Source organism: Cervus canadensis, chromosome 3, assembly GCF_019320065.1.
Source record: "Cervus canadensis isolate Bull #8, Minnesota chromosome 3, ASM1932006v1, whole genome shotgun sequence".
NCBI lineage: Eukaryota > Metazoa > Chordata > Mammalia > Artiodactyla > Cervidae > Cervus > Cervus canadensis.
Window position 1 is genome coordinate 108133416 of NC_057388.1, and position 20902 is coordinate 108154317.

Here is a 20902-nt window from a genome sequence, read left to right on the forward strand (position 1 = left end):
AAAGGAGATTGATTAGCTCAAAGATGGATTATTCTGAGAAAAATAATTGAATTCACTTCCTCCTTCCCTGGTGAGTGGGCCATCTGGTTGACCTCTCTGCCTTCAGCAAAGGGAAATAAAACGCGCAATGGCCAGCTGTCCCCGTCGCAGCCGGCGAGGCCTGGGCCTCGGCTGTCGCTGTGGACCCTGCCCTCCTCCCCCCACCCCCGTCGCTCACACTTGCAGTTTCCTGTGCTCCCATCTCCTGGGATGGGGAGCTTCTTTAGGACAACCCCTAGTGTCCTGCAGAAGTCAACCTCCAGCCTCATCTCTGTTTTTTAAATATTTTTTTTAATATGGACCATTTTTTTTTTCCTTCCATTTCTAAAGTCTTTATTGAATTTTGTTGCAGGATTGCTTCTGTTTCATGTTTCGGTTTTCTGGCTGGCAGGCATGTGGGATCTTAGTTCCTGACCAGGTATTGAACCCATGCCCCCTGCATGGGAAGGTGAAGTCTTAACCTCTGGGTCACTCCTGCTGGCTGTCCCTTTGTTCCTTTAGCCATAGCACACACAGTACCTAAGGCGAGGTGGTTATTGCTGCATCACTGCGGTGGACTCTCTCAGATGCAACCTACATCGCCCTACTCCGGGGACCCAACAGAAGTTAAAGTGCTGATTTCCCCTCCTTGGAGCTTCCGGTGTGAAGAGAGTGGATGAAGGAAATGTGGTCTCTGTACCCTTTACCTTCTTTGTCCAGGACAGGAAGTTTTGTGTGCTTTTGAGTTTCCCTGTATCGCATGTCAGTTGTTGCCCAGACATGGTTTGGATCACAGTCAATAGTACCGCAATGTTGATTCAGGTTTCTGTAATGTCTATAAACGGTAATGGGCTTTCAGACACGTGTGCATTTATCCTCTGCCAACTGCACTCTAGATTCCTCATCCCCACCCTTCCTTTCTTTTCTCCACCTTTGCAGTCCCAGTGTCTCTTTTTTAAATAATCACCCCTGAGTTATCATTTGATTCTCTGCTCCTCATCAGAAGGCATCAAGTGTGATGAAGGTACATGGAGCTCAGGACAAGATAAGATGCTGCAGATTGGGACTTCCCTGGCCATCCAGTGCTTTAAGACTGCCATCCCAAAGCAGAGGGCACAGTTTCAATCTCTGGTCAGGTCTCTAAGATCCCACATGCTGCTCAGCGCAGTCAAAATAAGTGAAATAAAGAGATGTCAGATTTTCGCACAGAGAGGACAGGGCCTCTATAGCAGACCTTGCTGTAACTGCACAGGTGGTCCCTGCAGGGGCGTCGGCATCCAATGGAATCTTTTTTGAATCAGTTCACAGGACATCCTGGGGTCTGTAACTAATGTTGTAAACTTGGCAAAGAAAATATCAGCTCTGATTAGGAACTGCTAAGATAATAGCACTCTGGAAAGATGAATTTTATATTTAAAACAACCAAATGACCCAGGGAAGGGTTTAGTTTGGTTTTAGTTCTTTGTTTTCTTTCTGTCTGAGCTAAAAATAAGTATGAGCAGCAGTTACATCACTAGGTACAAGGGAATTGGCAGCCTTAGATGTCAGTTTGCATTAGTCTTTTAGGACCGTCCTAAAATTATGGCATAGTTAATGCAATCAGACTTATATTAATGCTTTACTTTCTGCATCAGTCAACAATTGCGTCTCTGACAGATGTGCAGGCAAATAACAAAGTTCCTTCTCATAAAGGCATCTGTAGATTCACTCATCCATTCTGCCCACAGTCCCTGGGCGCTGTGGCATCCTAGGTTTTGTACCAGGCATCGTGATCATGAACATCAGGATAACTTCCTTAAGTGGCTGCAGCCTGCAGATGACACAGGCATGGAATGCGCCATTTAGTACTGCAGTAATGTTACAGAAGAGCATTTACGAAGTGTTACATTTGTGTCCAATTGGAAAGAATAATGGACTCTGCCAGTGAAACCAGGCAAAGCTTCCTGAAATGTCAGAGATGATATTTTAGCTGACAACTAAAGAATGCAGAGGGATTTGCCTGTTGAAATAAGCCTGGAGAGGAACGTCAGGAAATGGAAATCAACCATGTAGGCAAAGCTGCAGAGGGTGTGGGTGGGGTGGGGATGGGAACAGGGCAGTGAGCAGAGAGTGGGAGGGCTCAGCTCAGAGGTGGAGGGAAGGAGAGGGGACTTTCTTTGTAGTGATGTGCACTTCACTTGAGCACAGAAGCCAAGCTCCTCAGAGAGGGCTCTGGGTGTAGAAGTGGCATATAAATGTGTCCCCGCTGCGCATCCTCGGCTCTGAATAGCACTGTTGACTGGCGTTTTCTATCACGTGCCCAGGGTTAGCCCCTCTCACAACCTGCGCCCCTGCCGCCTGGGGCGGACCCCCGTCACCCCTCCTAGTGGCTCCCTTCTGGGCACACCCTTGTTTCCTTGTTCCTCGCTCTCCGTGTAGCGGCTCCCCTGGGGGTCTGGTTCATGCCCTGCGGTGCTCACATGCCTTGCGCTTAGAGGAAAAGCCAAAACCCGTGCTGTGGCGTCCGACCCTGCTTTCCTGGCTGCCCACGCCTACCCTCCTTGCTCAGCGTGGTCACCCCACTTACATCCCCGTGGCCCCCCCGGCCGCTGTCTCTCTGCCGCCCTCCAGACCAGAGCGCACACTGCCTTTTCCTCCACCTGAGTTGCTTGCCCTCCGATGTCAGCCCATGTCTTCCTCTGTCTGGAGCAGCCGTAACACCCCACCACAGACCCGGTGGCTTAAACACAGATTTCTCTCTCCCAGTTCCAGGGTCAGGGTGCCAGCTGTTGGGTCTGGTGAGGGCTGGTCCTTGGTTTGCAGACAGCCGCCTTCTCTCTGTCCTCACATGATCTCTCCTCCCCGCATGCAGGTGAAGACAGAGGGGAGGCGAGCTTTATTAGTGTGTGTGTCTGTTTATTGCCTGTCCCCCATCCCTACACTAAGATACAAGGAAGGAATATCGAAGAAATGAAAGCTGTTGGACTTGTTGGGTTGCTAACAATGCATGAGAGGTTCACAGAACAGGGCTTGGCAGAGTAAGCCTTGGATAAATATTGGATGGATAGATGCATGGGAGATTTGTTCACCTTCTTAAAGTGAAAGTGAAGTTGTGTCTGACTCTTTGCGACCCCATAAACTATACCTACCATGTTCCTCCGTTCCTTCTTAGGCCAGATTTTAACTGTAAATTAAATTTTATTTGGATCTCCCAGGTATGCATGTGGTACCAAACAGAACAGGGAATATATTATAGCCTCATTCTCATCATTCTAGGCAAAAAATACATAATTACGTTGAGAAATGCACTACTGAAGCTCAACATTTCAGGGGAAAGTTGCCCTTCTTGAGAAACAGGAACAATTTTGCTCAAATTTTTGATAATTCACTTCCTACAAGTTAAGATGAGGAAGTCTGAATTTTGGATGCCAAATCAGATAGATGCTCAGGTTAGATGTTCACTGTTAATCTGCATTCTGACTCAAAAACCAGATCTATGTTCTGGTTATTATTAAATACCTGTGGAAGGATTAAATATGCACATATATCAGTACTGGAGAGGAAGATGGAAAAATGAAAATTATGTTCTTTTGGGCTAGAAAGGTTGTTCATGTGTTTTTCCACTTTGTTTCCTATGATTATTGCAGCAGTATTGTTTGTGTTGTTTAAAAAATTACTTTTGAAAATAAAATTTGGGATTTAGTAAGGACGGTCTGCTTTTCTGAGGGTGAAATGACACTGCTTTTTAAATGTAAGAATGTTGCCTGAAAGACAGTGTGATGCATCTGTACTTAAGAAATGGCATCAGTGATGCAGAATCACTTCACTTAAGTAGACTCTGCTATAAACACCTGTTTGGTTCTTTTATTGTGCATTCTTCCATCTAATAATATATACTGAATTGGTTTTCTCTGCAAAATCTTTTCTCAGCCCAGTGAGCATGAAGGAGCAGAGCCTTTGTCCTTTTTCTGAACTGTCCTGACCTTGATTCATTTTCCCGCTTGCCGAGCCATCTCAGCACCCTTCTTTCCCATGCCCTGTGTGACCATAGAAGGTACCCTGTGTTTGAAGTTTCCAAGATATCTCATCTCCACCTTCTTTCCTGGGCTGTCCCTCCTGCATCCTTGCGAGCTGTTCATCCACCCTCCTCACTTTCTGGTGAAACAGGTCATGAAGCAATGCAAATGGTTAGAAATTCTGAAGTTTTGTTTGTTTGTTTGCTTGACATAATTTTGTCTTTGTGAAATTTCCTTTTGATTGCAGCTCTGCCTTCTGGAGCTCTGCAGAAGTCTTCTCTGTCTCGCATGTGATAATTCAAGTAGAGGCTCTAAGTATTTGATTTTTGAGGTTGAACTCTTCCTTAGCCTTACTTCACATGACATGTTTTGCAGTGTCTCTGTCTTTGGTCCTCTTTACGGACATACTGTGTCCATCATTGTCTTTAACGATATTCAACCCAGACTTGGACACCATACCATGAGTGTATTTGGGCCAGGGAAAGGTCTACTGGAACATCGCTGCAACATTCATTCAATTGCATTTTTGCAAGTAAACTAGTTATGCTCCTGGCCACTCAAGAAATTGATGCAAAAAAAAATTGATGCAAAGTAAGGAAGCACAAGCTGGAATCAAGATTGCCAGGAGAAATATCAATAACCTCAGATACGCAGATGACACCACCCTTATGGCAGAAAGTGAAGAAGAACTAAAGAGCCTCTTGATGAAAGTGAAAGAGGAGAGTGAAAAAGTTGGCTTAAAGCTCAACGTTCAGAAAACTAAGATCATGGCATCCAGTCCCATCACTTCATGGCAAATAGATGGGGAAACAATGGTTGACTTTATTTTTCTGGGCTCTAAAATCACTGCAGATGGTGATTGCAGCCATGAAATTAAAAGACGCTTACTCCTTGGAAGGAAAGTTATGACCAACCTAGACAACGTATTAAAAAGCAGAGACATTACTTTGCCAACAGAGGTCCATCTAGTCAAGGCTATGGTTTTTCCAGTGGTCATGTATGGATGTGAGAGTTGGACTATAAAGAAAGCTGAGCACAGAAGAATTGATGATTTTTGAACCATGGTGTTGGAAAAGAATCTTGAGAGTCCCTTGGACTGCAAGGAGATCCAACCAGTCCATCCTGAAGGAGATCAGTCCTGGGTGTTCATTGGAAGGACTGATGCTGAAGCTGAAACTCCAATACTTTGGCCACTTCATGTGAAGAGTTGACTCATTGGAAAAGACCCTGATGCTGGGAAAGATTGAGGGCAGGAGGGGAAGGGGATGACAGAGGATGAGATGGCTGGATGGCATCACCAATTCGATGGACATGGGTTTGAGTAAACTCCAGGAGTTGGTGATGGACAGGGAGGCCTGGCGTGCTGCGATTCATGGGGTCGCAAAGGTCGGACATGACTGAGCGACTGAACTGAACTGTAAAGTCTTAGTTGTTGGGTTTTTTTTTTAATCTCTGTACACTATTTTAGTTGGTTTTTTTTTCATATAAACTTCTAAATAAAACAAAATTTCAAATCTGAGAATATTCTTATTAGAAACAGGATTTAAAAGATATCCATTGTTTGAGCTGATGAAGACAATTCCATTAATTTAATTATTCTCTGTCTTGAGAAAGATTGATCTTGAGTGTGAAATTGTTCTAGTTTTGGATATTGACTCTGAATTTAATCTGAACGATATTTGAGAAGTGCCCACTTTGGGTCTGTGAGAGATCATACACACTATGATAGTGTAAGGAATGCACTACTGCAAGATATACGCTATTCACATTCTTAGTGAGAATGGCCTATTTCCTCTGTAAACTTGGGTGAAATGAAAAGCTGCTCAATCAGTGAGATCTGATCTCTTCTTATCACTGGCCTGTGATTTCCTCACATAGAAAACTCTATCCAATAGGAAAGGAGATTGACTCAGTATATACCTTTTTGTCATAATTTCATGCATATGTTTAGTCTTATTTTTAAATGCTGAAAACCACTTTTTAATGGGCAAATTAAGTTCTTGATGGCAAATAAGAATGCTGGTCAAAACTTCTAAAAACTGTAGCACTCTTTCCTGCTCAAGTTTTAATAGTCCTCAAACCTAGATGGCTGGTGTTAATTAGCTCGAGTCAATTTTTTTCCTAATTCTATAACCTAGATGGCCAGTATTAAATATTTGGATGTCAGATGTTAATTATTTGCTGTCCTGTGGTTGAGTATTGTCTTTATTTTGATTTGCAGCCATTTAATACACTCTAGTGAACTTTCAGCCTTGGATAAAGGTGTATCTGTGCATTGCATTACCTACTTTTTGACACCATCTCCATTCTGCTGCATTTTGACTTGGAGTTAATATGAGTTGTAGTATGGGTACTACAGGAGAGAATATTTTGTGATCTTTGTATAGACAGTAGTGAGTAGTTCATTTGCAGTGTAGCCTTATGCCTAAATTTGCCCTGGAGAGTTCCAGTTGCTCTTGCAAATTAATAATTATCATTATTAATGGTATGTAACTACTGTATTTATTATTGTTTATTAATATTACCCCCTTTGTCTCCCCAAGGATCCTAGTTTGGACTGTAAGTTATATAATCATTCTGATTTGAAACTGAAAATTTGGTCTCAGGAGCCAAGGTGCTGGATAAATTTCCTAGATTTAGTAAATCTTTACCATTCTTAGCAATGTCTCCAGATCCCCCCTTTCACCCTCAATACCTGCCGTAATACAAATACAGCTCTGTGGAGGGGACTAAAAACCTTAAAAGGGGTAGATGTGTTACCTAGTCAAGTGAGACCTGGGAAATCTTGAAGCTTTATTTGATGGAAGAAGGTACAGGATGGTGAGAAGTAGGCAGACACTGATTAACACTGGCACTTAGTATGTGCTGAATAAATGTTTGAGTTTCACAGCTGAAACAGAAGTTCACAGTGCGGGTGTCAATAAAGAGAAAGATGAGAGAGGTTGAGGCTGGAAATACTTATCATACCTGGGTTTGATTTGATGACATTTAATAGGTTGACTGTAATGGGAAACTCCATAGTCACCCTGTAATGTGGAACCAAGTTTACTGGTGGAGAAGCGTTAAGGTACAGAAAAGGCTGTAAACATAACATAATATCCGATTCTTCTTGAGATAAAGCTTTTCCATAAAATGAGGGACGGGAGCCTGGGTCCTTTGGACCCTGAGGCAGAAGGAAGAGAAGGGAATTGATGGTCGCTTCAAGGATGAGAATACCCCGGCGCTCTTTATTTCTGTCTGCCTGTGTTGGGTCCTCCTTGCTCCACTCTCTGGTTGCAGAGAGTGAGGACCGCTCCCCAGCTTCAGCGCACGCGTTTCTCACTGCGGCGGCTTCTCTTGTTGCAGAGGATGGACTCTAGGGAGTGAGAGGGCAGGAGTTGTGGCGTGTGGGCTCAGTAGTCGTGGCTCTCGGGCTCTGGAGCACAGACTCAGTAGTTGTGGCGTGTGGGCTTAGTTGCTCCAAGGCATGTGGGATCGTCCCAGACCAGGGAGCGAACCCGCGTCTCTGGCATCTCCTGCATTGGCAGGCGGACTCTTTACCACTAAGCCACCATGGAAGCCTACACCCAAGATCTTGATTTGACTGAAGTGTGGTTACTTGGATTATTTTAGTTCCTTATTTAACTCACAAGATTTTCTCTTTGTGCTGTTGTTTCAGGAGCTCGTGGGGAGTAACCCTCCACAAAGAAACTGGAAAGGAATAGCCATTGCGCTGCTTGTCATCCTGGTCATCTGCTCCTTGATCGTCACCTCGGTGATACTGCTGACCCCAGGTACTTACATTTGTTCCTGGAAAAGCAAGTTGCTCTATGGGACAGAGGGCGTGATTTTACTTGGCGATTTTTTTTCTAAGTAACTGCCTACTGTGTAATTTATTTTCCCTCGATTCTAATTCTCATTGCGCCATATGGTAAAATGATGTAATATGCATTCAATGAAAAAGATCCATTGTACATGCTATGAATTTGTTTAGATAATTCTTGACTAGGGTAAATTCTTGGCGTGCATTAAAATTCACAAATATTTGTTTATACTTGATCAGCTTAAAGACTTTGCCCTTATAAATATAATTTTATATGTCTCATGGTATTCTTGGGTATTCTATCAAGGATGAATTAAAATTATTAAAACAACATATATTGAGTGTCAACTAAGGATAAACTACTTATTAGATACTACTGATGAAATAAGGGAAACATGAAACAGAATCAAAAGTCTCTCAGGGAAGAAAAACACACAATTATCAGCAAAAGTCTACAGGGGAAAAAAAAAAATATATACATATATATACGCATGGATTATTGAAAGTTTCAAACATAAGTTGTATAGAGGCTGAGAAGAAAGATAAAACCTTCATGAGAAAGTTCATGGAGAAAGTCATATGTGAAGGTGGGCTTCCATGGAGAGGTAAGAATTTAGTATCAGGAGAGTGGTGAGATTACGGCAAGAAGAAAGCCTTTGCCCATAAGATAAATGTATGGGGTCATGATAGGAAAACATTATCACCATGTATAAACTGTGTGTGACTATCCATTCTCCTTGTATTAAGTGTCAACTTGTGTAGACAAAAAGATGCTCCAATCCTCATTAAATAGGCTATACAGGTATTAGACTTTATGATGAAAAAAATGCATTTTTTGACAGGTACAAAAATTGCAGGCAAATTTTCAGGTATGTTTAACTCTAATTTATTGTTGCTGTTTTGTTTAGTCACTCAGTCATGTCCAACTTTCTGTAACCCCATGAACTGTATCATGCCAATCTCCTCTATCAATGAGATTTTCCAGGCAAGAATACTGGAGTGGGTTGCTGTTTCCTTGCTGGCCAAGTTTGAGTAAGCTCTAGGAGACTGTCAAGAGCAGGGAAGCCTGGCGTGCTGCAGTTCATGGGGTCACAAAGAGTCAGACACAGCTGAGCAACTGAACAACAACAAATACCCTGAAACCAAAACTCAATAAAGAGATCACAAGAAAACGACAGACCAAAATCTCTTATGAATATAGATGCAAAAATCATAACCAAATACTAAGAAATTGAACCAAATTACCAGCAACTTACAAAAAAAGATTATATACCATGACCAAATGGGATTTATCTCAGGAGAGAAAATTTGGTTTAGGATATGAAAAATCAGTGTAGTACACTCAGATTTATAGAATAAAGATGAAAAAAACAACATGATCATCTCATAGGCACAGAATAAGCGTCTGACAAAATTTACAATCCCCTCTTTATAAAACACTGAACAAATGAAGAATAGAAAGAAACTTTCCCAACCTGAAAAAGAGCATCTATAAAAAACCCACAGCTAATATTATACTTAACACTGAAATGGTTAGCAGTGATCTTGCTAAATATCAGGTTATCCTTGACAAGGGGAAGAAAAGACATCCAGATTAGAAAGAAGTAAAACCATCTCTGTTCATAGATGGCATGAAATTATTATAGAAAATCTTACAAAGTCCAGAAACACACACAAAAAAAACTAAAAAATGAGTTCAGCCACATTGGAAGATGCAAAATTATACAAAAATTATTTATATTTCTGTACACTAGTAATGAGCAATTCAAAATGAAATTTACAAATGATTCCACTTACATTAGTTTCAAAGGGAATAAGACACTTAGGAATCAATTTAACAATAAAAACGTAAGGCTTCTGCACTGAAAACCATGAAACGTAATTGAAAGGAATTAAAGATCTTAGTAAATGGAAAGGTATCCCATCTTCATGGACTAGCAGATGTACTATTGTTAGCATGACAGTACTTCCCAAAATTATCCATAGATTCAACATACTCCATGTCAAAATCCCAACTTGTATTTTGCAAAAATTGACAGGCCAATTCTAAACTTCATAGGAAAATGCAAGGCTCTCAGGCCAGCCAAAACAATCTTGAAAAAGAATAGTTAAAGGGCTTACACCTATGATATTAAAATTTACCCTAAAATTACAGTAGTAAAAGTATTGTGATACTATCTTTGTTACTGTTCAGTCACTCAGTCATGTCTGACTCTTTGTGACCCCATGAACTGAAGCACTCCAGGCTTCCCTGTCATTCACCATCTCCCAGAGCTTGCTCAGACTCATGTCCATTGAGTCGATGATGCCATCCAACCATCTCATTCTCTGTTGCCCCCTTCTCCTCCTGCCCTCAATCTTTCCCAGCATCAGGGTCTTTTCCAGTGAGTCAGCTCTTCACATCAGGTGGCCAAAGTAATGGAGCTTCAGCTTCAGCTTCAGTCCTTCCAGTGAACAACCAGGACTGATCTCCTTTAGGATGGACTGGTTGGATCTTCTTGCAGTCCAAGGGACTCTCAAGAGTCTTCTCCAACACCACAGTTCAAAAGCATCAATTCTTCAGGGCTCAGCTTTCTTTATAGTCCAACTCTCACATCCATATGTGACTACTAGAAAAACCACAGCTTTGACAAGATGGACCTTTGTCGGCAAAGTACTGTCTCTGCTTTTTAATATGCTGGCTGGGTTTATCATAGCTTTTCTTCCAAGGAGTAAGCGTCTTTTAATTTCATGGTTGCAGTCAACATCTGCAGTGATTTTGGAGCCCAAGAAAATAAAATCTGTCACTGTTTCCACTGTTTCCCCATCTATTTCCCATGAAGTGATGGGACCAGATGCCTTGATCATAGTTCTTTGAATGTTGGTTTTAAGCCAGGTTTTTCACTCTCCTCTTTCACTTTTTATCAAGAGGCTTTTTAGTTCCTCTTCACTTTCTGCCATAAGGGTGGTGTCATCTGCATATCTGAGGTTATTGATATTTCTCCCTGCAATCTTGATTCCAGCTTGTGCTTCTTCCAGCCCAGCATTTCACATGATGTACTCTGCATATAAGTTAAATAAGCAGGGAGAAAATATACAGCCTTGACGTACTCCTTTCCCAATGTGGAACCAGTCCGTTGTTCCATGTCTGTTCTAACTGTTGCCTCTTGACCTGCATACAGATTTCTCAGGAGGCAGATAAGGTGGTCTGGTATTCCCATCTCTTTAAGAGTTTTCCATGGTTTGTTGTGATCCACACAGTCAAAGGCTTCGGCATAGTCAATAAAGCTGAAGTAGATGCTTTTCTCAAAATCTCTTGCTTTTTCAATGATCCAGTGGATGTTGTCAATTTGATCTCTGGCTCCTCTGCCTTTTCTAAATCCAGCCTGAACATTTGAAAATTCTCGGTTCATGTACTGTTGAAGCCTGGCGTGGAGAATTTTGAGCATTACTTTGATAGCGTGTGAGATGAGTGCAATTGTGGTAGTTTAAACATTCTTTGGCATTGCCTTTCTTTGGGATTGGAATGAAAACTGACCTTTTCCAGCCCTGTGGCCACTGTTGAGTTTTCCAAATGTACTGGCATATTGAGTGCAGCACTTTCATAGCATCATCTTTAGGATTTGAAATAGCTCAACTGGAATTCCATCACCTCCACTAGCTTTGTTCATAGTGATGCTTCCTAAGACCCTCTTGACTTTGCACTCCAAGATGTCTGGCTCTAGGTGAGTGATCACACCATCATGATTATCTGGGTCATTAAGATCTTTTTTGTATAGTTCTTCTGTGTATTCTTGCCACCTCTTCTTAATATCTTCTGCTTCTGTTAGGTCCAAACTGTTTCTGTCCTTTATTGTGCCCATCTTTGCATGGAATGTTTCCTTGGTATCTCTAATTTTCTTGACGAGATCTCTAGTCTTTCCCATTCTATTGTTTTCCTCTATTCCTTTGCACTGTTCACTTAGGAATGCTTTCTTATTTCTCCTTGCTATTCTTAAGTATAGATATATAGATCAATGGATTATAATTTAGAGTTCAAATATAAAGCCATATAACTACAGTCAGTTTCAACAAGGGTGCTTAGACCATTTACAGTCTTTTTGACAAATGGTGCTGGTACAACTGGGTGTCCACATGCAAAGAATGAATTTGAACTCCGACATCCACCGTATACAGAAATTAACTCAATGTGGATGAACAACTTGAATATAAGAGCCAGAGCTATAAAACTCTCAGAAGAAAACAGGTGTAAATCTTTTAACTTTTGTGTTAGGAAACTGTTTGTCAGATATGACACCAAAAGCACAAGCAACCAAAGGAAAAAATAAATAACACTTCATTCAACATAAAAATATTTTGTGTATCAAAGGTCACTATGATGAAGATGAAAAGACAACCCCCAGAGTGGGAGCATATATTTGCAAATCATATATTCAATAAACATTTAGTATTCAGACTATATGAAGAATTCTTACAGCTCAAATCACGCGACAAACAGTTTATTTTAAAATGGATAAAGGATTTGAACAACATTTCTCCAAAGAACTACAAATGGCCAATAAGCCTAAGAAAACATGCTCCATATCATTAATCATCAGGGAAATGCAAATCAAAACATGGTAAGATGCCACTTCATACTCAGTAGGATGGAGATATATATATACATATAATTTTATATGTATTTTTGCACTATTTTTAAAGGTTGCACTCCATTTACAGTTATTGCAAAATATTGGATATATTCCCCACATTATACAATCAACCCTTGTAACCTGTAGTACACTCAACAGTGTGTGTGTCCCACCCCATCCTTATATTGCCTCTCCCCTCCCGCACCTCACTGGTGACCACGGGTTTGTTCTCTGTATCTGTGAGTCTGCTTCTTGTTTGTTATATTCACTAGTTTGTTGTACTTTTTAGATTCCACATATAAGTTTTTGTCTTTCTCTGTCTGACTTATTCACATAACATAATACCCTTCAATTCAAATCCAAGAAAATGTATATATTTTAATGGGAAATAACAAATATTGGTGAGGATGTGGAAAAATTGGAAACTCATACAATACTAGTAGGAAAGTAAAATTGTGTAGCCTCTTTGAACAAGGTGAAGTGGTGAAAGTGAAAGTTGCTCTGTCCGACTCTTTGGGACTCCACAGACTGTATCCCACCAGGCTCCTCTGTCCGTGGGATTTTCCAGGTGACAATACTGGAGTGGGTTGCTATTTCCTTCTCCAGGGACAGATGTCCATAGAGACATTCTTAATAGTCAAAAGGGACCCAAATGTCCCTCACCAGGTGAATAGATAAAACAGTGTGGTATATCCATACAATATTGTTATTGTTATTCAGCTGTAAAATGTTATTCAGCTAAAAAATTAAATACAAATGCATATTACAGCATAGCTAAAACTTGAGCACAAGTGAAAGTAGTGAGACATAAAAGGACCACATATTGTGTGATTCCACAACAGGCACATCCATACAGATTAAAAAGCAGCTCAGTGTTTGCCGGGGACCGGAAATGGGGAGAGTAAGAAGGGTCTGCTGACTCTGCTAATAGGTATGAGATTGCTTCTTTCATAAAGACATTATATTTTTAGAGCAGTTTTAAATTCACAGCAAAATTGAAACTAGGGTACAGAGATTCCCCATATATGTCCTACCCCAACACATGCACGGTTCACCCATTATCAACATCCTCTCCCATAGTGGGGCATTTGATACAGCTGATAAGCCTACATCCATGCATCATAATGAGATTTCTTCTGGAGGTGATGCAGATACTCTGGAATTCAGTAGTGGTGATGAGTGCACAGTTCTTTAACTCATTAAAAAGTTGCTGAATTGTATACATTAAAAAGGTAACGTTTATGATATGTGAATTTTATCTCAATTAAGGTATTAGTTTAAACAGTGGTGGGAAAGTTGTTTTAAAAGTGGTTCAATCTGGCCGTTTATATACTGAAGTTCCAACAACATTTGCCTAATGGTGAAGAGGTTTCAGTGGCAGTTGTGAAAGGAGAGTTGCTTGCTCTGTGAGAAAGTTGCTTGCTCTGTGACCTAAATCAAATCCCTTATGACTATACAGTGGAAGTGAGAAATAGATTTAAGGGACTAGATCTGATAGACAGAGAGCCTGATGAACTATGGACGGAGGTTCGTTACATTGTACAGGAGACAGGGATCAAGACCATCCCCATGGAAAAGAAATGCAAAAAGGCAAAATGGTTGTATGAGGAGGCCTTACGAAAAGCTGTGAAATGAAGAGAAGTGAAAAGCAACGGAAAAAAGGAAAGATATTCCCATTTGAATGCAGAGTTCCAGAGAATAGCAAGGAGAGATAAGAAAGCCTTCCTCACCAATCAGTGCAAAGAAATAGAGGAAACCAACAGAATGGGAAAGACTAGAGATCTCTTCAAGAAAATTAGAGATACCAAGGGAACGTTTCATGCAAGGATGGGCTCAATAAAGGACAGAAATGGTATGGACCTAACAGAAGCAGAAGATGTTAAGAAGAGATGGCAAGAATACACAGAAGAACTGGACAAAACAGATCTTCACGACCCAGATAATCACAATGGTGTGATCACTCACCTAGAGCCAGACATCCTGGAATGTGAAGTCAAGTGGGCCTTAGAAAACATCACTATGAACAAAGCTAGTGGAGGTGATGGAATTCCAGTTGAGCTATTTCAAATGCTGAAAGATGATGCTGTGAAAGTGCTGCACTCAATATGCCAGCAAATTTGGAAAAGTCAGCAGTGGCCACAGGACTGGAAAAGGTCCGTTTTCATTCCAATCCCAAAGAATGCTCAAACTACCGCACAGTTGTACTCATCTCACACGCTAGTAAGGTAATGCTTAAAATTCTCCAAGCCAGGCTTCAGCAATACGTGAACCGAGAACTTCCAGATGTTCAAGCTGCTTTTAGAAAAGGCAGAGGAACCAGAGATCAAATTGCCAACATCCACTGGATCATCGAAAAAGCAAGAGCGTTCCAGAAGAACATCTATTTCTGTTTTATTGACTATGCCAAAGCCTTCGACTGTGTGGATCACAATTAACTGTGGAAAATTCTGAAGGAGATGGGAATACCAGACCACCTGACCTGCCTTTGAGAAACCTGTATGCAGGTCAGGAAGCAACAGTTAGAACTGGACATGGAACAACAGACTGGTTCCAAATAGGAAAAGGAGTACATCAAGGCTGTATATTGTCACCCCGCTTATTTAACTTATATGCAGAGTACATCATGAGAAATGCTGGGCTGGAAGAAGCACAAGCTGGAATCAAGATTGCCGGGAGAAATATCAATAACCTCAGATATGCTGATGACACCACCCTTATGGCAGAAAGTGAAGAGGAACTAAAAAGCCTCTTGATGAAAGTGAAAGAGGAGAGTGAAAAAGTTGGCTTAAAGCTCAACATTCAGAAAACTAAGATCATGGCATCTGGTCCCATCACTTCATGGGAAATAGATGGGGAAGACAGTGGAAACAGTGTCAGACTTTATTTTCTTGGGCTCCAAAATCACTGCCGATGTTGACTGCAGCCATGAAATTAAAAGACGCTTACTCCTTGGAAGGAAAGTATGACCAACCTAGACAGCATATTAAAAAGCAGAGACATTATTTTGCCAACAAAGGTCCATCTGGTCAAGGCTCTGGTTTTTCCAGTGGTCATGTATGGATGTGAGAGTTGGACTGTGAAGAAAGCTGAGCACTGAAAAATTGATGCTTTTGAACTGTGGTGTTGGAGAAGACTCTTGAGAGTCCCTTGGACTGCAAGGAGATCCAACCAGTCCATCCTGAAGGAGATCAATCCTGGGTGTTCATTGGAAGGACTGATGCTGAAGCTGAAACTCCAATACTTTGGCCACTTCATGTGAAGAGTTGACTCATTGGAAAAGACCCTGATGCTGGGAGGGATTGGGGGCAGGAGGAGAAGGGGACGACAGAGAATGAGATGGTTGGATGGCATCACCGACTCAATGGACGGGAGTTTGTGATGGACAGGGAGGCCTGGCGTGCTGCGATTCATGGGTTCGCAAAGAGTCAGACACGACTGAGCAACTGAACTGAACTGCTCTGTGAGTGAGGTTTATGATGAGATCAGAGTTCCTGGATCACTTGGACTGGCAGTTCAACACAGAGCATCTGACTGAACAGGAAAACATCCATTCAGCTGTTGAAATCTAAATGAGTAGATTTGAGAGGGATTGGGGGAGGGAATTGGTAAAGATGTATGCTCTTCTATTTTATAATTTTGCTGATGTTTTATATTAATTAAAAATTAATTCATAAAAGTTGGTGTCTTTGGCAACTATTTTTAATTAATAGAAGGTAAATGAGATCTTCCTCAGAAGTTGTGAAGTGTGTGTTCCTACCTTTGCTTTTCTTTGAGCACAAGTGCACTGTATACACTGAGCATTGAAGATCTGATGATATGATTGTCCATCACTCACTTTGGGAGTTAGGGAACAGCAATGGTTTGGGTAGTTTGCAGTTACTCCCATTCCCCACCCCCAAGGTACGTGAGCATTCCTGTCACCCAGAATCCAAGGGCTCATGCATCCATCACTTCAAAGGGAGATGAGAGGGCTGCCGGAGGCTCTCCTCACGCCTGCGGTCCAGGGCAACCAGGCTGGGTGGGAAACATCTGAGATTGAACAACTTCATGCCCGGGACATGAAGTCAGTCCCGGGACATTCCCTTCCAGATGCCCCACTCAGCATCAGGCAGAGAGCCGTCCCTGGGTCTTCCCAGCTATACAAGGAGCCATGCCTCAGTCTCTGTTCTCTCAAATGCAGCTGCTAATCCTGAAAGCTTTTTACATTCAGTTCTTGTGCAGCCGGAACCATCACAGCAGCATCTCTTCTGCAGTCAATAAGAGAGCACAGAACATGCTACACTGTTCTCTGTTTGAATGTGGATGGCCAGTTGTCAGGGGCAACCACAATGAGGGTGAGGCTGTAGTGAATCCCTGAGTTCCAGGAAAGGCTTTGAGTGGGATTTCTTTTATCCGTCTGTTAAAATAAAACTATGGCTGAGCCTGCCTGACCCTTTGGTTCTATTGGACTTTCATAGGTAGTGTTTTTCTCCAGGATGTGCTGCTGGAGGACTGTATGTCCTAGGTTTAGGATGGTCGGACGGGCTGGTTCAGTAGCGAGTGCCTCCCATCACTGGCTTTCTGCATCACTCTCCCTGGATGCAGCAGTGGCTTTTGTTACAGCGTCAAAATTCCACCAGACACAAGAGGATGTCAGATCATTCAAAGCCTTCTCAAATTCACCTACATGCAGACCGTCACATTGACCAATAATGCCTATCCATTGATCAAACATGAAGGGTTCCTGCAAGGGGCTGGGGGCATTGAGCTAAGTGCTGGATGCATTGTGGGCAGAGAAGACGCACATATTCTCCACGACAGCACAGATGCACTGAGAAAGACAGAAAGTGCACACGGAGAATTTCCCACCGTGACAGAGACGGGGATACCAGACCACCTGACGTGCCTCCTAAGAAACCTGGATGCAGGTCAAGAGGCAGCAGTTAGAACCAGACATGGAACAACAGACTGGTCCCAAATTGGGAAAGGAATATGTCAAGTCTGTATATTGTCACCCTGCTTATTTAACTTACATGCAGAGTACATCATCCGAAATGCCAGGCTGGATGAAGCACAACCTGGAATCAAGATTGCCATGAGAAATATCAATAACCTCAGATATGCATATGACACCACCCTTATGGCAGAAAGCAAAGAACTAAAGAGCTTCTTGAAGAAAGTGAGAGAAGAGAGTGAAAAAGCTGGCTTAAAACTCAACATTCCAAAAACTCAGATCATGACATCCGGTCCCATCACTTCATGGCAAATAGATGGGGAAACATTGGAAACAATGAGAGACTTTATTTTCTTGTGCTCCAAAATAAATGTGGACAGTGACTGCAGCCATGAAATTAAAAGACGCTTGCTCCTTGGAAGAAAAGCTATGACAAACCTAGACAGCATATTAAAAAGCAGAGACATTACTTTGCTAACAAAGGTCCATATAGTCAAAGCTATGGTTTTAACAGTAGTCATGTAGGGATGTGAGAGTTGGACCATGAAGAAAGCTGGGCACCAAAGAATTGATGCTTTTGAACTGTGGTGTTAGAGAAGACTCTTGAGAGTCCCTTGGACAGCAAGGAGATCAAACCAGTCAATCCTAAAGAAAATCAACCCTGAATATTCATTGGAAGGACTGATGCTGAAGCTGAAGCTCCAATACTTTGGCCACCTGATGTGAAGAACTAACTCATTGGAAAAAACCCTGATGTTGGGAAAGATTGAAGGCAGGAGGAGAAGGGGATGACAGAGGATGAGATAGCTAGATGGCATTACCAACTTGATGGACATGAGTTTGAGCAAGCTCCAGGAGATGGTGAAGGACAGGGAAGCCTGGTGTGCTGCAGTCCATGGGGTCAGAAGGAGTTGGACATGCCTGAGCGACTGAACAATCATTAGGCAAAAATAACATAGAAGTTACAGGTGAGGCTTGGGGGCTTCCCCAGTAGCTCAGATGGTAAAGAATCTGCCTGCATAGCAGGATACCCGAGTTCAATCCCTGAATCAGGAAGATCCCCTGGAGAAGGGAATGGCTACACACTCCAGTATCCTTGCCTGGAGAATCCCATGGACAGAGGAGCCTGGTGGGCTCTAGTCCATGGGGTTGCAAAGAGTCAGAAACGACTGAGCAACTTTCACTTTCATTTTTGGTTAAAGACCTTTTGTTGTGAATAACTGAATCTTTGACCTAACACACGGCATGGCCATCACCTTGTCCATGGTCTCCAAAGTGCCCGCACACACCCCTTTATCTTACTGGTCTCTCCACAAGGCCACAGCAGGAGTGACTTTGCCCCTGTGAGGGAGGAAGTTTAGGTTTGAAGAGTAGAGAGTCCTAGTAGTAATAACACCCTGGACTTACATGCACAGTCTTGAGTGCACCCCTTCCAGACTTGCTTCTGTTTCCTAGATTGACTTGAGACTCATATCCTGTATTTAAACAATTATCTTTTCAAGTGCTCCCTCCTTTCAGTCTTGTATTTTGGCTTGTTGAAACTCAGAGTGCAGTATCCGCTTTCTATTTAACCCTCAAATCCATTCCAAAGTCCTTGGATTTAGTCTTCTGGCGAAAACATTTCTGAGTATGTGTGGGTCCCTTTTCCTACTTGGGGAGTATCCTTGGGAAGGGTCGTGATGGAGTGCGCCTTTGGTGCCTCAGGGTCTCAGAGGACCTCGTGGCAATACCTTACTTCTGAGCTACAAGTACCTTTGTTCTGTACTGCAGCCTAATTATCACCAGTTATGCAGAATTTATGTTTTAAAAATCAAATTAAAAGTGTTTAAGGCAATCTTAGTTCCAAAGGGATTAACCAGATGAGAATGTGTCCTTTTCAGTTCTGTCATTCATTTCTCCCTTGCTAGTCTGTGCTCTTTTCTAAATTTCTCTTTGGAATAGTAGACTCAAAGTTACCTTTTTTATTTTCAGATATTAAGTAGATGTCTGCGATAGGTCACACTCAGCAATGTCTTTTTTTTGCAGCTATAACTCTTGTATTCTGATGAAAAGGACTCTGATAATCTTTAGTATCACAATTATGGTTGTAGGAGCTTAAAAACTCACCAGGATCATATTTGCATTAAAATGTTCCTGACATTTGACTTTTATGGACTTTCACTGTTGAGAAGATAGACAGTGGTTTGTGACGGAAAACATTAGGATACTTTAGGTGGTATAAAAATGAAAAGCCTTGGGTATTTGGAAGTCTTATTGAAGGTAGACTTTTAAGGCCAAACAGGTTATCAGAATATAAATCTCTTTAATCTTGTGGGTGGGAACAAAATGTAGAGATGATTGTTGCAGAATGGAAATTTCATAACTATCTGATTTATATCTAATGTCTATAACTGCATTGCTAGCTCTCAGCTTATCTTTTTTAAAAAATGTTCAATTGGGCCCTATAGGCTTTATTGAGAGGGAGAGAAATCTAGCAAATTGGCATCCAGCTCGTAAATTAGATTCTGCTATAAGAGAATGTAAGAGCGTCCAAGTCAGAAACCATCAAGCGTTCTGAAATTACACCACAGTCAAAATAAGATGAGATGGGTTTATGTGGGAAAAGTATATGTTAAAATTACATATTAGAGAATCCTTCCACCGAACAGTTGCTCCTGCTAGTTGTCTAGGTGTGTAATAAAGTTTCCATGGATTGTTTTAATAGACCTTGCTTTTTAAAAGCAGCTTTAGGTTCCAGCAACATTGAGAAGAAGGTAGAGCTATCCAGGGGATAGGCTCTGCATGCCCAGAAATGCATGGTGTCCCCGTCATGAACACCCCTCCCCAGATGGCACCTTTGTGACCGTTTGTGAACCTGTGTTGATACGTCATTGTCACGCGAAGTCCGTAGTGTGCGTTAAGGTTCACCCTCAGTGTTGCACAATCTGGCGTTGGACAAATTTATAATTGCCTGCATCTGCCTTTACTGTGCCATATGGGGTAGGTTCACTGCCCTGAAAGTCCTCTGTGTCCCATCTATTGATTCTCCCTTCCCCTGTAACGCCTGGAAAGCACTGATTTTTGTTGTTGTTGTTTTTAGTGTTTCCATGTGTGCATGCTAAGTCACTTCAATCATGTCTGACTCTTTGCAAAAGCCTGTGTACTGCAGCCCACCAGGCTCACTTGTCCATGAGATTCTCCAGACAATAATATTGGAGTGGGTTGCCATTTCCTCCTCCAGGGGATCTTCCCACCCAAGGAGTAAACCCACGTCTCATGTCTCCTGCGTTGGTTCTTTACCACTAGTGCCACCTGGAAGATACCATCTCCATAGTTTTGTCTTTTCCAGAATGGCATATAGTTGGATCATGCAGTATGTACCCTTTTCAGAGTGGCATCTTTTCACTTAGCAGTATACACTTCAGGTTCCTTCATGGAGGAACTGTCATTGTTTGATAGTTTATTTCTTTTTTTGTTGTTGTTGTTCAGTTGCTAAGTTGTGTCCTACTCTTTTGAGACCACCCCCCCCACCGTGGACAGTAGCCCACCAGGCACCTCTGTCTGT

General features: G+C 41.9%; 1 protein-coding gene across 7 annotated transcripts in view; it reads left to right on the plus strand.

The window, feature by feature from the left end:
* DPP6 (dipeptidyl peptidase like 6) overlaps window positions 1-20902 on the plus strand; it is a 1059086-nt gene that overhangs the window by 665061 nt on the left and 373123 nt on the right. For all 7 annotated transcript variants that reach the window (XR_006268646.1, XM_043463957.1, XM_043463959.1 and 4 more), the window contains exon 2: window positions 7672-7786. Coding sequence is in view for 6 of the 7 variants with exons in the window: in XM_043463957.1 (XP_043319892.1) it covers window positions 7672-7786 (115 nt within the window). In the remaining variant the exon portion in view is untranslated. The remainder of the gene's footprint in view (window positions 1-7671; window positions 7787-20902) is intronic.